At 40.3% G+C, this 13,292-nt stretch overlaps 2 protein-coding genes across 3 annotated transcripts in view; both read right to left on the bottom strand.

The window, feature by feature from the left end:
• Positions 1 to 3,753: 3,753 nt before the first annotated feature.
• On the bottom strand, positions 3,754 to 9,072 carry LOC132892760 (H-2 class II histocompatibility antigen, I-E alpha chain-like). 2 transcript variants are annotated; one of them, XM_060931128.1, is made up of 4 exons: positions 8,868 to 9,072; positions 8,337 to 8,492; positions 4,365 to 4,646; positions 3,754 to 4,274 (listed from the first exon to the last, which is right to left on the bottom strand). In XM_060931128.1, exons 1-4 carry the CDS (start codon positions 8,923 to 8,925, stop codon positions 4,153 to 4,155), a joined length of 618 nt encoding a protein of 205 aa, XP_060787111.1. In that variant the 5' UTR covers positions 8,926 to 9,072; the 3' UTR covers positions 3,754 to 4,152. The 2 variants fall into 2 exon arrangements, with proteins under 2 accessions (XP_060787111.1, XP_060787110.1); XM_060931127.1 differs by having other exon boundaries at positions 8,337 to 8,582; positions 8,868 to 9,063.
• The window catches only part of LOC132892759 (H-2 class II histocompatibility antigen, A-U alpha chain-like), a 263,076-nt gene continuing 253,537 nt past the window's right edge, over positions 3,754 to 13,292 (bottom strand). The window contains exon 5 of the mRNA XM_060931125.1: positions 3,754 to 4,064. The gene's annotated coding sequence lies outside the window, so the exon portion shown is untranslated. The remainder of the gene's footprint in view (positions 4,065 to 13,292) is intronic.

Here is a 13,292-nt window from a genome sequence, read left to right as displayed (position 1 = left end):
TGATAACCTCACGGGTAAGTGGCATTAAGACGTTTATCATAAAGAGACTATGCAGGACATTTTATCGTAGGAATGTTCGAAATCTAAACTCAGTTCCAGATAATGACAGGGTTGTAAATATGTATGTTTTTGTCTGAAAAAAAATATCACAAATCACCGCTGTCTAAATTCAGTTCCAGATATGAGAAGAAAACAGTAAATCAGAAAGCTGCGCACATCTGCGCAGCTTCCGCGAAAACGTGCACAGCTTTCTGATTTATTGTTTTCTTCTCATACTTCCTATGTTTCATGGACTGTAACAGCATTTGCTTATTTAGCAATTTTAATACAGAATTTACTCTGATGAAATTATTCAGACACTCCAACGCTCCCCCCCCCCCAAAAAAAAAAAGGGATCTGCACGATTCAGCCGTGAAAAAGGCGCATCCGCCGTTTGCATCCCTGTTTAAACTCATAGGTTAACCGACTTTAACCGGCTAATGAGGCTCGGTGGTCGGTCAAGATTTTTTTTAGTTTTCACCATCCCTACTATGGATTGGCCTTTCAAAGGCATATATGAGCCAAAAAGATAAAACATTGTCATAGACTAGGCCAGGGTAGTAGGGCTAGGCATAGCCATTTTAAACGTTAAAGATCAAGCGGACTGACGGCCACAAACCCTGTACTGTCTAGTTTCTAAGTATGCAGTTATCATTCAATCTGAAAATCAACTTAACAGATGTACTAGGAGTATTGAATTAGAAGATTACACCTACCTGATATGAAGTGTTCACTACAAATTCGGCTGGTAGAACTGGGGTACCAGTTTTCTCTTCGCACAGCGGACACCCATTTTGCGTGTCTCTCCGCGTCTGCGGGGAATCTATAAAATGACAGGCCCTCCTTTTGGCCCTGTCTATTGGTACAACCAAATGCTGAACAAGATATAACCATTCTCGAAAGATCTACTCCCACACACTTGATAATTAGAACAGGTTCATCTAAGTTCTATGAGCGGCCATGCCGTCCAAGATGGCAAATAAACAAATATCACGTGACCTCGTGACGTCACGTGCACGCTCTCTATAGAGCTCAGTGGTTTTGCACAAATGTGAGCATGATTTCCAGGCAGGCCATGGGCTTTGTGCTTCCGGTTTGAAGTTCTGTAACAGGATGTGTTCGAGCAGGAGAGAACCTTTATAATTATCCAACTGTATATTTAAACCACTGAGCTCTATATAAAATCTGGAGAGCCCTATTCCCCGCTATAGAGACAAGTGAAGCCAGATGGCTGCCATCTTACCACTCACATCATGTGTATTTGGCATTTGTATTTGGTTCTTGGCTGCAGGAGTGGAACCCAATGTGTTCTTCTGCTGTTACATTCTGAGATGCTTTTTTGCTCACCACAGTTCTAGAGAGTGATTATATGAGTTATATCCTTCCTGGCAAAAAGCTCAAACCAATTTGCCCATTTCCCTCTGACCTCTCTTATCAATAAGGTGTTTGTTTCCACCCACAGAACTGTCGCTCACTCACTTGATGCTTTTTTTTTGTTTTTGGCACCATTCTGTGTAAACTCTAGAGACTGTTGTGTGTGAAAACCCCAGGAGGAGATCAGCAGTTTCTGAAATACTCAAACCAGTCCATCTGGCTCAAACCAACACCCATACCACAGTGAGAGAAAGTCACACTTTGAGATCACAATTTTTCCCATTCTGATGTTTGAACATTGTGAACATTAACTGAAGCTCTTGATTTGTATCCGCATGAGTTTACGCATCATACTGCTGTCAAGGGATCGGCTGATTAGTGAACTGCAGAAAACAGTAGGTGGATGGGTGTGTATATACTAGTGCATCTCAAAAAATTAGAATATTGTGAAAAAGTTCAATATTTTCCATCAGTTATTTAAGAAAGTGAAAATGTTATATATTATAGACTCATTACACATAAACTAAAATGTTTCAAGCATTTTTCTATTTTAATTTTAATCAGTATGGCATACAGTACAAAAACATAAAAAAAACCATCTCAAAATATTAGAATATTTCATTTCGAGTTTGAGTAAAACAGTATGAACACAGTGTATCTCTCGGTCTAGTTCAGTACACACAACCACAATCATGGGGAAGACTGCTGACTTGACTGTTGTCCAGAAGATGATCACTGATGCCCTCCACAAGGAGGGTAAGCCACAAAAGGTCATTGCTGAAAAGGGTGGCTGGAAAAGGTGCACAAGCAACAGGGATGGCCGCAGTCTTGAGAGGATTGTCAAGAAAAGTTGATTCAAGAACTTGGGAGAGCTTCACAAGGAGTGGACTGAGGCTGGTGTCAGTGTATCAAGACCCATCACAAACAGACATCTTCAAGAAAGGGGATACAACTTTCGCATTCCTAATATCAAGCTACTCCTGAGCCAGAGACAATGTCAGAAGTGTCTTATCTGGGCTAAGGAGAGAAAGAAATGGACTGTTGCTCAGTGGTCCAAAGTCCTCTTTTCAGATGAAAGTACATTTTGCATTTAATTTGGAAATCACGGTTCTAGAGTCTGGAGGAAGAGTGGAGAGGCACAGAATCCAAGGTGTTTGAAGCCCAGTGTGAAGTTTCCACAGTCTGTGATGATTTGGGGTGCCATGTCATCTGCTGGTGTTGGTCCACTGTATTTTATCAAGTCCAAAGTCAACACAGACATCTACCAGGAGATTTTAGAGCACTTCATGCTTCCATCTGCTGACGAGCTTTTTGGAGATGCTGATTTCCTTTTCCAGCAGGACTTAGCACCTATCCACAGTGCCAAAACTACTACCAAATGGTTTGCTGACCATGATATTACTGTGTTTGACTGGCCAGCCAACTTGCCTGACCTGAACCCCATAGAGAATCTATGGGGTATTGTCAAGAGGAAGATGAGAAACACCCGACCCAAAAATACAGATACACTGAAGGCCACTATCAAAGCAACCTGGGCTTCAATAACACCTCAGCAGTGCCACAGACTGATCACCTCCATGCCACACCGCATTGATACAGTAATTCATGGTAAAGGAGCCCCAACCAAGTATTGAGTGTATAAATGAATATACTTTTCAGAAGTTGGACATTTCTGTATTGTAAATCCTTTTTTTGATTGATCTTAGGGAATATCTTAATAATTTGAGATACTGGATTTCTGATTTTCATGAGCTATAAGCCATAATCATCAAAATTAAAACAAAAAAGGCTTTAAATATTTCACTTTACATGTAATGAATATAGAATATATGAAAGTTTACCTTTTTGAAGTAAATTATGAAAAAAAAGGAACTTTTTCATGGTATTCTAATTTTTGAGATGCACGAGTGTGTGTGTGTGTGTGTGTGTGTACACACACACACACACACACACACACACACACTTGAGGTTTTGTATTTTGGTTTGAATATTTCAGAAACTGCTGATCTGTGGGGGTTTTCACAAATCACATGTTTGGTGAAATGATATACAGTATAATTTCCCCAAACACGTGACCATACATTCTTTTCACTTTTTTACATGTACAATTTCAGGGCATAACAAGGTGGAATGCACCTTCATATGCTTTTCACATGTGATCGCACATTATTCTCATGATCACATCTGAAATATCTTACATGTGATGTGTGTGTGATTTTTCTGTAACGACTGTGACAATATATTTCCAAACTAGACGAATACAGAGATTATGTTTTACTGGTGGAACGAGTTACTGAAAGTAGCATCCATGCGGAAACAGAAGTCACGTGATCATTCACATTCATGGAAATAAAGTTTATTTCTTTAATTATTTGCAGGTGCTCATTCCTTTTCATTTGCATTTTCTCTTCTAACATTAATTACATTACACAAATTGGAAAAGAAAGACGTATTCACAGATTTCTGCACACAGATAAGAAATTCAACCCAACAGGTGTACAATGGAACAAGAAAAAACTTCATATTTAATAAAACCTTACATGGTTTAAGAGATGAATTAAACTCTAGTGGATGAACAGTTTCCTCAGTGAAAAACCAAAATGAGAATTCATGGTATGAATCTAAACCTTCTCTGAACACTTTACTTCTGGCTGAAAACACAGAAACAGGTGTATCAGGGAGAAACAGTGTATTAAATATTATAAACATAATGTTTTATTAGAGTTGTTATCTGAAGTGTCAGTTGCATCCGTTTCCTTTGACGAGGAAGAAAGTTCCAGTAGCGACTCCGAGCAGTCCGACAGCCAGACCCACTCCACAGAACACAGAGGGACCCACACTGGGAAGCTCAACATCCACCTCTACACACACACACACACACACACACACACACACACGGTTATTTCTACTCTAAGGAAAGACTGAATCAGTAGTTAAACTCTCCGTCTCACCCCATGTCTTGGTGTCGGGCGTCTCCAGGGCCTCGTGCTCCACCGTGCAGGTGTAAACGTCTCCTTCCTGTGGAGTGAAGGGCAGGTGGGAGAACTGGTTGTAGGTTTTGTCCTTATTCGGGTAATAGCGGCTGAGTGTGGATTGTTCCGTCACATCCACACTGTTTTTGGTCCAGCGTACAGTAACAGGTGGAGGGAAAAATCGTGCGGAATGACAGATGAGCATGTTCTCTGAACCCAGCTGCATCTTTTGTTTGAGATAGATGGAGCTTTGTGGGGCATCTGGAGAAAAATATAAAGCACATGTGCACCATTGTTATGACTCCGAGACTGTGATGCATTCATTATTTCTTCTGGCTGTCGATATGTAGAGGATGTTACACAGTTGTGTGAAGATATGAAGTTTATCTTTGAGAGGTGAATGGATACATCATGAGGGAGCGAAGCGAACGAGTGAAATATTTTTCAACATGAGAAGATAAACTTCATATCTTCAAGCCAATGTGTAATATTATTTGTATTATATAAACATATCCAGAAAAAGCCCACAAGTTAATCAAAAGTATTTAAATTTTGAAACGGTTCACCATTTTGACAACACACGTCTAGTCAGCGGGAAAACACTGGGAGTGACATCATCAGAGTGAAATATCAGGAATTATGTCACTCAGATCCACGATGTATTTCGTATGAAAAATGTGAGTTTTTATTCTGTGATTTTCTTTTTATTATAGTGACACATTCACAAACAAAAAGTCCCCAGATTTATCAAAACAATTCATCAATTTCCTCATGAGTGAAGATATTGGAGACTGTGTTACTCAGGTCCCGGATGTAGCTCCTATGAAAAATATGAGTGGTGTATTTCCCAGTAAAACACTCGTGTCCATATAATCAGGCCCACCGACAGGGGGGGACAAATGGGTATGTTGTCCAGGGCCCAGGAATGGGGAGGGTCCAGAACTGGGCTCTCATGAAGTTGCGATTATTTTATTTCATTTCAAAATGTGTTGATTTGGGGGAGAAATGTGCTATATTTACATTCAGTAAATGATTTCTAGATCTTTTGCCTTTATTGTCTTTGAAAAAGGTGTCAAGAACCCCCTACCACCCCTAATGCAAAAATGGTTTGGTCTGACTCTTTGATTAAGGGGAAAAAAATGACATCGTTCGATCATAGCGCTTTGACAATCAGCGTGCGTGCCATTTGCCAACATGCACAAGTCAGGGGCATAGGGTGACCATTCGTCCGGATTTCGTCCGGACAGTCCGGTTTTAGAGCCGTCTGTCCGGACGTCTGTCACGCGTCCTCACTTTTTACATTTTGTCCTCATTTCGGACCCTCAGCCGCCACCGTTGCATCAATCGCCACAAATCCCCGCCCATTATTTACACTTGCTATTCTGCGATGACATACAGGCAAAGATAGCCTACAGGGATTTCTCGTATACAAACATTCGCGCTGCGCGCGCAGCTGATGGAGCCTTTGCAGCCTCTGATTGGCTGGAAGCTGCTGTCACTCAGAAGCTGCGCTCACGCGATTCACTGATTTTTGCTCCTCCGAGCTGCGCGCGCAGTGCGAATGTTTGTACGGAAAAACCTATGAATGTTGGCACGCATGCTGTTGAGCAATACTCATGCCGAAACGAAAGACATCCTTTAAAAATGCTTGGTGCTTAGAGCATCGTTTTGTCGGCAAGAGCCAAAAAGGAGAACACTTTGCCTTCTGCAAGCTCTGTCGCATTGACATTGATGTGGGGAGCAGAGGTAAAGGTGCGATAGACAGACATGCAGACACAGACCGCCACAGAGAGAATGCCAGCAGTGCTGGACAGTCATCTTTAGCATCATTTTTTGCCCCAGCAGCTCTACCAACCCCAATCGATGACAAAACCACTGCTGCTGAGCTGACTAAATTGTTCCACACCATTAAACACCATCACTCGTACAGGAGTTTAGACTGCTCTGCAAAAGTTTACAGGTAAGGTTATAGGCCAAATGTAAATGACATGGTTGACTGTCATTTTTCATGTTTTTCTTTTTGATATTTTTTTGGATTAGCATAAATGAACACAACAATGTTTTGTTTTTAGTTTAGTTCCTGTGGATAAGCCGAGGCCAGTATAGTAGGCTAAATGACAGTAGGCCTACATGTTTCTTGACTCATTTTTCGATTTTTATTTTTTTTTTCTTTTTGATGGTCATTTTCAAGTGAATAAATATGTTGGCCTATGGCATGGCAAAGACTGTTTTTTCAGTGTCTATAGATGGACACAACTCTTTACAGTGACTTTACAGTGATGTTTTGTTTCTTGTTGACATGGTCTTGACCATCATTTTCCACATTTCTCTTTTTGATAGGTGTTCCAAGTTAATAAATATATATTGACTTCATATGTTTTTTTTATAAGTTCTTCTTACCCCCCCCCCCCCCCCCCCCCCCCCCCAACGCGACGGTGTCCTAACTTTAGGGCCTTTGTCCTCACTTTTGGACACAAGTGTCCTAACTTACAGACTCATGTCGGTGGTCACCCTACAGGAGCACAGAAAAGAAAAGAGAAAAAGAGAGGAAGAAACCAAGAGACTCAGGGGCTCACTGCATAAATATTTTAAAAAAGATTCGGATGATGCAGCAGGTACTAGCAAAGGCAGTGGGGCAGCTGAGCCAGGTAAGACACAGCCAACTTTTTCCAGCCCCGTAAAGTAAACCCAACCAAGGCACGCGCGGCACGCAATTCATGTCACAAACGAGGGGAGAGCAAGTCACACTGAACACCATATCAAACGCACAGGGCATTGAATCATTTCATAACCACAACGGCTTAATAACATTGTGTTTCATATATCTGATTGAAGCTAAGAATATTCACATTAGCCTGCAATCATATCCTGCCGTTTCTCGAGCGGTGTGTTCTTCTCTGCTTTTCACACTGGACAGTACGCACGCACAGTATACTATGTTCGCCCCCAGCCCTGCCCGAAATCCCCCGTCCATCGCTGCTCCTTCAAGAGCACCCCAATCGCGTGATTATAGTAGACTATCCACGAGTTTAGGAAGGCATTGCGGGGGCTGTCGCATGCAGGCTTGGGGTGTAACGGAATACATTTAATGGCGTTTGGTTAAAGGATGTGTGTGTGGATTGGCCGGGGGGGGGCCCATTCAGAGCATTTTGTCCTGGGCCCAGCCAAAGCTGTCAGCGGCCCTGCATATAATAATAACCAACAGGAATCTGGAATCTAAGCTGTGATTTTAAATGTGAATTGTGAGGACAGCAGCTTAATTACAGGTTTATTAAACATAAAATGTAATGGATTACACTTCATTCAGCATTTATAGATGATAAACAGATGCCAGAGAAAGAACATGGAACATGACTATTTACAAATAAACCCTCTGCTTGTGTTCACGACTGAGTAATGTGCCATCCTACTGCCTCAGATCATCTTCACATTTTCTAGCAAGTCAATTATAAAATCTACCTTCAGCTCCATAATCCATAATTGGTGTGTGTGTGTGTGTGTGTGTGTGTGTGTGTGTTGGGGATAGAAATAAAAGCAAAGATTTATTTAGATTTACAAACCCCACACTTCAACAGTTACTCTGTTCAGAGAGAACTTTCTTCATTTCTATAAATTTAACTGATAAATAGTTTGTGTTCGGGGCGAAGCAAACAGCTGCTGTGATGATGTGGTGCATTCTGGGATGTTTTAGTCGAATAAAAAGCCTTTATGAAATGAAAATAGTGTGAGACAGCAGTGCTGTAGTGTCGGCTGTGAGATTAGAGTATTGTACAGTAAATGAGAGCTTTACAGGCTGGAGACTGTGATTGTTCCTGTAGTTTACTGACAGTGTAATGGTCAGTGATTTACAGTCAAATCTACAACAAATCTCACATCTTCATGCTGGAAAATCATTTTAGACTCAATATCATCAAGGTCAATTTGTGCTCCTATAAACACTGAGTTTCTCACCCTGTGGCACCGGCTGGTCTTTAAAGTCCTTTATCGACAACTTTAAGTTGTTTTGGCAGGTGGCCATTTCACCCTCGGCAAACTCGTAGAATCCGGGGTACTCAATCGGATCAGCGAAGGGAGGCAGCATTATCACTCCTTTCTTCTTCTCAAAATCTGCATAAAACCGCTCATCTCCGTCAGACCCGTACATAAACTCCTTATTCTTCTCTGAACATTCGGCTATTCGCAGTTCATGATGTTTAACTGGAGAAACACACACACACACACACACACACACACACACACACACACACACACACACACACGTTCAAACTGCAGCAGCCTGTTACTACAGTGAGATAAAAACATCATTATCACTGACAAAATCACATCATTTTTGTGATGATCTGAAACGATCTGTCTCATTTAAATCAAGCTCTACAGCTTAATAACCAAAACACCACCATTAACACTTTATATACACTCTTCTAATTACCACTGGGCAAAAATATTACAGCAAATTTACACATAAATAAATATCTCACTTACACTGTGATTCAGTGTCCCTCACACACATTAGTGTGAAAAAGATGAGAAATAATTTCATCCTGAAGTTTGTCAGTAAACCAGCAGCTCAGATGAATTCACTTGTCACTGACTTCCACACACTGAATAGAGACAGAAATACAGCCGAGTGCAGAGTCAGTGATAAATAAATCATCCAATCAGATCAGTTCTCTCCTCACAGTCAGCTGGGTTCAGGCAGACACTCAAGTGAGTTTCACAATTCCTGATCCTTTACTCTTTCCATACTGAGGTGCGCTGATCATTACAAACACAAAGAATTAAAACACTGGGAGCACAAAAAGGAAGAAATGAAAAGCAAGCAGGAGAGAAAGCGAGAAATCAGAGCAATATTAAAATCCTGAATAGTCTTTAGGTTTCAAAGGTCAAACAAACAAGAAAACAACAAAAAACAACAATAATAATAATAATAATTCCTGAATTTTTGAGCTTTTGTGCCTGAAATAGTAAAAAAAAAAAAAGGGGGGGGGGGGGGGGGGGTCTGAAATAATAATACAAAATAAAAGTTTAGGTTTCAAAGTTTAAACAAACAACAATGACATTAATTTTTACAGCTCCTGAAATTTTGAGCTTTTGTTCTTGACATAGAAAAAGGGGTTTGGAATTAAAAAAGAAAGAAATGAAAAGCTGTGTATCCTGTTCTATTTTATGTTTGGCATCGTACACATTTTATAACAATAAAAACAAAATAAACAAAATGTCTGTGCTAGAAGTGATATCTGTACTGTAAGTAGTTTTGTCAGTAAACACGTACTGGCGTCTCTTTTCTTGTGAATAAATCTGCTGTGGTGTTCTGTACAGTTCACTACAGACGGTCTTAAATAGCATTGTGTAAACACTGTATACACTCTGTAGTGCACATTATATGTGTGGCGGCCTGCGTAGTCAAATTCCCACATCTTTTACTTTAGTATTTCTAAAAAAACCCACAAGGGTTCCTGAACTGAACTATGTTTCACTTTTTGCACAGACACATCTCAACCAGTAGTCCAGTAGAAAACCACAATTAAATGTTTAATTCCAAGTGCACTGAAGGACTGGTGCGTTCCAGTCGGAAGACGGCATCCTGTGTAGGCAGCGTTCTTGGGGCAGCATCTGTGCGCTCCTGAGAAAAGGACTGTCCCAGTCAGAAGACAATCCCATAATTCAGTGTGCCAGACTGGAGTTCTGGAAATTTTGGCAAACGTGGCAGAACCAGTTGTCACTCCAACAGATATAATATGGAAATTGGTCTGTTGCAAAGGTAACCTCCATTAGCTAGCTTTTGCTGCTAATTAACAGCTCATGAGCTAGCAGATATTTACTGAACAGTGGATGGATTTTATTTTAATTGTACCGAGGTATAGTGTTTAGTTTCAGTGGTTTTCAGACAGATCATACACTTATCACTGACTTCTGACTCGGGCTCAGTCAGATAATTTAACATGATTTTTATCAAGAAATATGAAAGTTATCATGATACTGAGTAGTGAATAATCAAATCTATGATCTAATAAGTCTGAAAAAATAAATAATCAAGAACAGTAATATTCATTTGTTTGTTCATGACACCTCATCTGGCCGTGTCTCTTTCTGATGATTGTCCTGAGGAGGAGATGAGCGAAGAAGAAAGAAGACCGAAAGCTGCAGAATCAAGAGTCCTCTGATTTTTAGGAGAAAAAAAACCTGTATTTGTTTATATGGCTCCTGAATTCATACTTTTCTGAATTTAATGAAATTTGTTGCTTTAGTTTGAGTCTATAAAAACATCAAACATGGACATAGTTTTGAATCAGTTTGCCTTTTTATTTATAATGCCAGGAAAATAGCGGCCACTCGTTTGGGATCCATTCAAACGGGCGATAATGAAGCAATAACGAACTCACAGGAGCGTGGTGATACTAAATATCCACATGGCCGTGATTCAGCTGTAGACACAAAACTGCAGGCCGAGTGCTGTAGCTAATCCCAACCGCCAAATTTCCTTTTTACAACAAGACTGTAAAGAAGAAATAAATATCGTATCTGACAAAGTAACTGTATAGTGTCGTAGTAACTCACACTTCAGACACAATGTGAACAAACGTTCTGTTCAGTTTTGCTCCTGTAGTGGAAATCGCTCCTGAAGAAGCTTCACTCATTTTATAGCACGTTGGCTAACTGGCTAGCGCACTCACATTGATTTATCCATTTCTGTTAAAGGTGCTTCTGGGAAAATTGTCTTCTCTTTTTCCTTTTCATCTTCTTCTGATGAGATTTATATTTTAAGTCAAAAGTTATATTCCTGAAAATTATCTTTTACTATGTCAAGTTTATTTGTACAATGCTTTTAACAACAGACATTGTCACAAAGCAGCTTTACAGCACATTTAAATTAACTAAAGATTTTAAACATGAGCTAATTTGATCCTTAATTTATCCCCAGTGAGCAAACCTGTGGCAACAATGGCAAGGAAAATCTCCCTGATGATGTCACTAACTCTGTTGTAGTAACTGTTTTGAACTATGAAGTGAAATTTTACATATTGAACACAGACAAGTGGAGTAATACACACAGTGAAACACCCCAGTGCCATTATACCAAATATCAGCGCTCTTGATACGCCGCTCTACCAATCAGTGGTGGGTTTCCCAAAAGCCTCTTAAAGCAGATACACAGAGCCACGGCCTCACTTTCATTTATAAATGCCTTGAAACCTCAAGAATGGCACAGGAATAGTTTTAAGCGTTAACAATAAATCGAATATCGTCATTTTTACGATTAAAGTGATTCATATAGGTAGCGGTCTGAGTGAATGACCTTGAGATCCGTAACGTCACAGCAGGAAGTCTATCGGTCTCATCGCCATTTCCGCTATACTAAAACACAGAGCTGACTGCAACTCCGATCCTCCATTTTGAGGTAATTTATCACCATACCACGTAGATGTGGTTTTGGCCGGTGCAGCAACACGACAGAAGGTGGATTTATGTTGCATTCATGGCCCAAGAATGTTCAAACTGCAAAGATTTGGACGCGTTTTGTGAGAAGTTCACAGGCACATTGGGCGGCTATGAAGTGGTCTCTCCTCTGCTCTGCACATTTTACTGAGGACTCGTACGAGACCTCTGATCTGTTGAGGAGCATTGGCTATCAGCCCGTATTGAAAGAGGGTGCGGTACCAACAATTAAAGAAAAAGAAAATACTTTCCTTTTCTTGTAGTTTTTTTTTTTTTTCTTAAAGGAAAGTTAGTTCACTTGCACCAGTCCTCCCGGAGTGAGCCGAGGGTTGTTGCTAAAACCCAGGACGGAATGGGACGGGACATATCGCTCGGGCAGTGACCTCACTGCAGTTGTTGCTAAAACCGGTGGCATCCCATTCCATCCTGGGTTTTAGTAATTGCCTGAGCTGAGCAGTAATGGCGGAATACACAATATGAAGAAAAGTGAATAAGTGGAGCAGCCATCTGATTTCTAAACTGGTATTGCTGCCATCTTGCCCTTACGTGGAAGAAGTGAATGAACGGAGAACTGAACGAACAACTGAAAGTCAGATTATTTCAAAACAATCGGCCACAAGCTCGGCCTTCAAGACGCGAGAACACAGACGGGTAAGCTCCGACTCTCATTTGGATTAAAAAACAATAAAAACAACACGTTGTTTACCTGCATTTAGATTAATCCATGTAACTTGTATTGTGTGTTTAAGTTAGCGGTATAAGATTATTTAATTTGCTTCAGAATGTGATTGTCTCAGTTCATCTGATTATTTAATGAGCCTTTTATGTTTTATCAGTGAAAATGCATGCATGTACATGTATGTTGCATAAGTTATAACACCTATCCTGTTTTAATGAGAGTCAACCCACAATCAGTGAAGTCAAATCAGTCTTAGTTGAGCGAGTCGGTAACGCTATTTCTTACTTTCACCATAAATTTTTATTTATATGACTTTGGTCTATAGCTGTAAAGGGCCTCGGCCTTAAAACCGGTTACCGCAGTGACGTCACGCGCTCATGGCTGGCTGGCTCAGCGGGGCAGCTCCAATACCAAATTTGTGGTCGATTTTAACTCTCAAAAATATATATATTTTATTTCCATTTATGCAGCATACAAAAGTCAAGGATGGAGATACTATCCACTCAGAAATGTATTTAAAAATAAAGGTTCTGTGTATCTCCTTTGACACTAAGAGCATCTTAACTAGGAGAGAGTGTTCATTGTTCTGCTCGCTCTACCATTTAATGATGATCTTTGTGCTATGATGCTTTTGGGAAACTCAGGCCCGATTAGTGGACCAGAATGAACTCTTGTATAAATAAAGAAACAAGCATCATGTGGACAGTACTTTTTTCTCAAAAAATGTACATGTACAATGTGAAATGAGTTCTTCATCATCCATATCAGTCTTTGTCTCTCACAGCATTTAA

Source organism: Neoarius graeffei, chromosome 10 (genome assembly GCF_027579695.1).
Source record: "Neoarius graeffei isolate fNeoGra1 chromosome 10, fNeoGra1.pri, whole genome shotgun sequence".
NCBI lineage: Eukaryota > Metazoa > Chordata > Actinopteri > Siluriformes > Ariidae > Neoarius > Neoarius graeffei.
Note: the sequence above shows the minus strand (reverse complement) of the source record. Positions and strands in the feature narration are given on the sequence as shown.

Excerpts from the sequence above, each read along its gene's own strand:
- LOC132892760 (XM_060931127.1), bottom strand. The coding sequence starts at position 8,925 with ATGAAATTATTTCTCATCTTTTTCACACTAATGTGTGTGAGGGACACT. Across the intron at positions 4,647-8,336 it reads AGACCAGCCGGTGCCACAGG|ATGCCCCACAAAGCTCCATC; the intron begins GTGAGAAACTCA and ends ATTTTTCTCCAG. Across the intron at positions 4,275-4,364 it reads GCCCGACACCAAGACATGGG|AGGTGGATGTTGAGCTTCCC; the intron begins GTGAGACGGAGA and ends GTGTGTGTGTAG.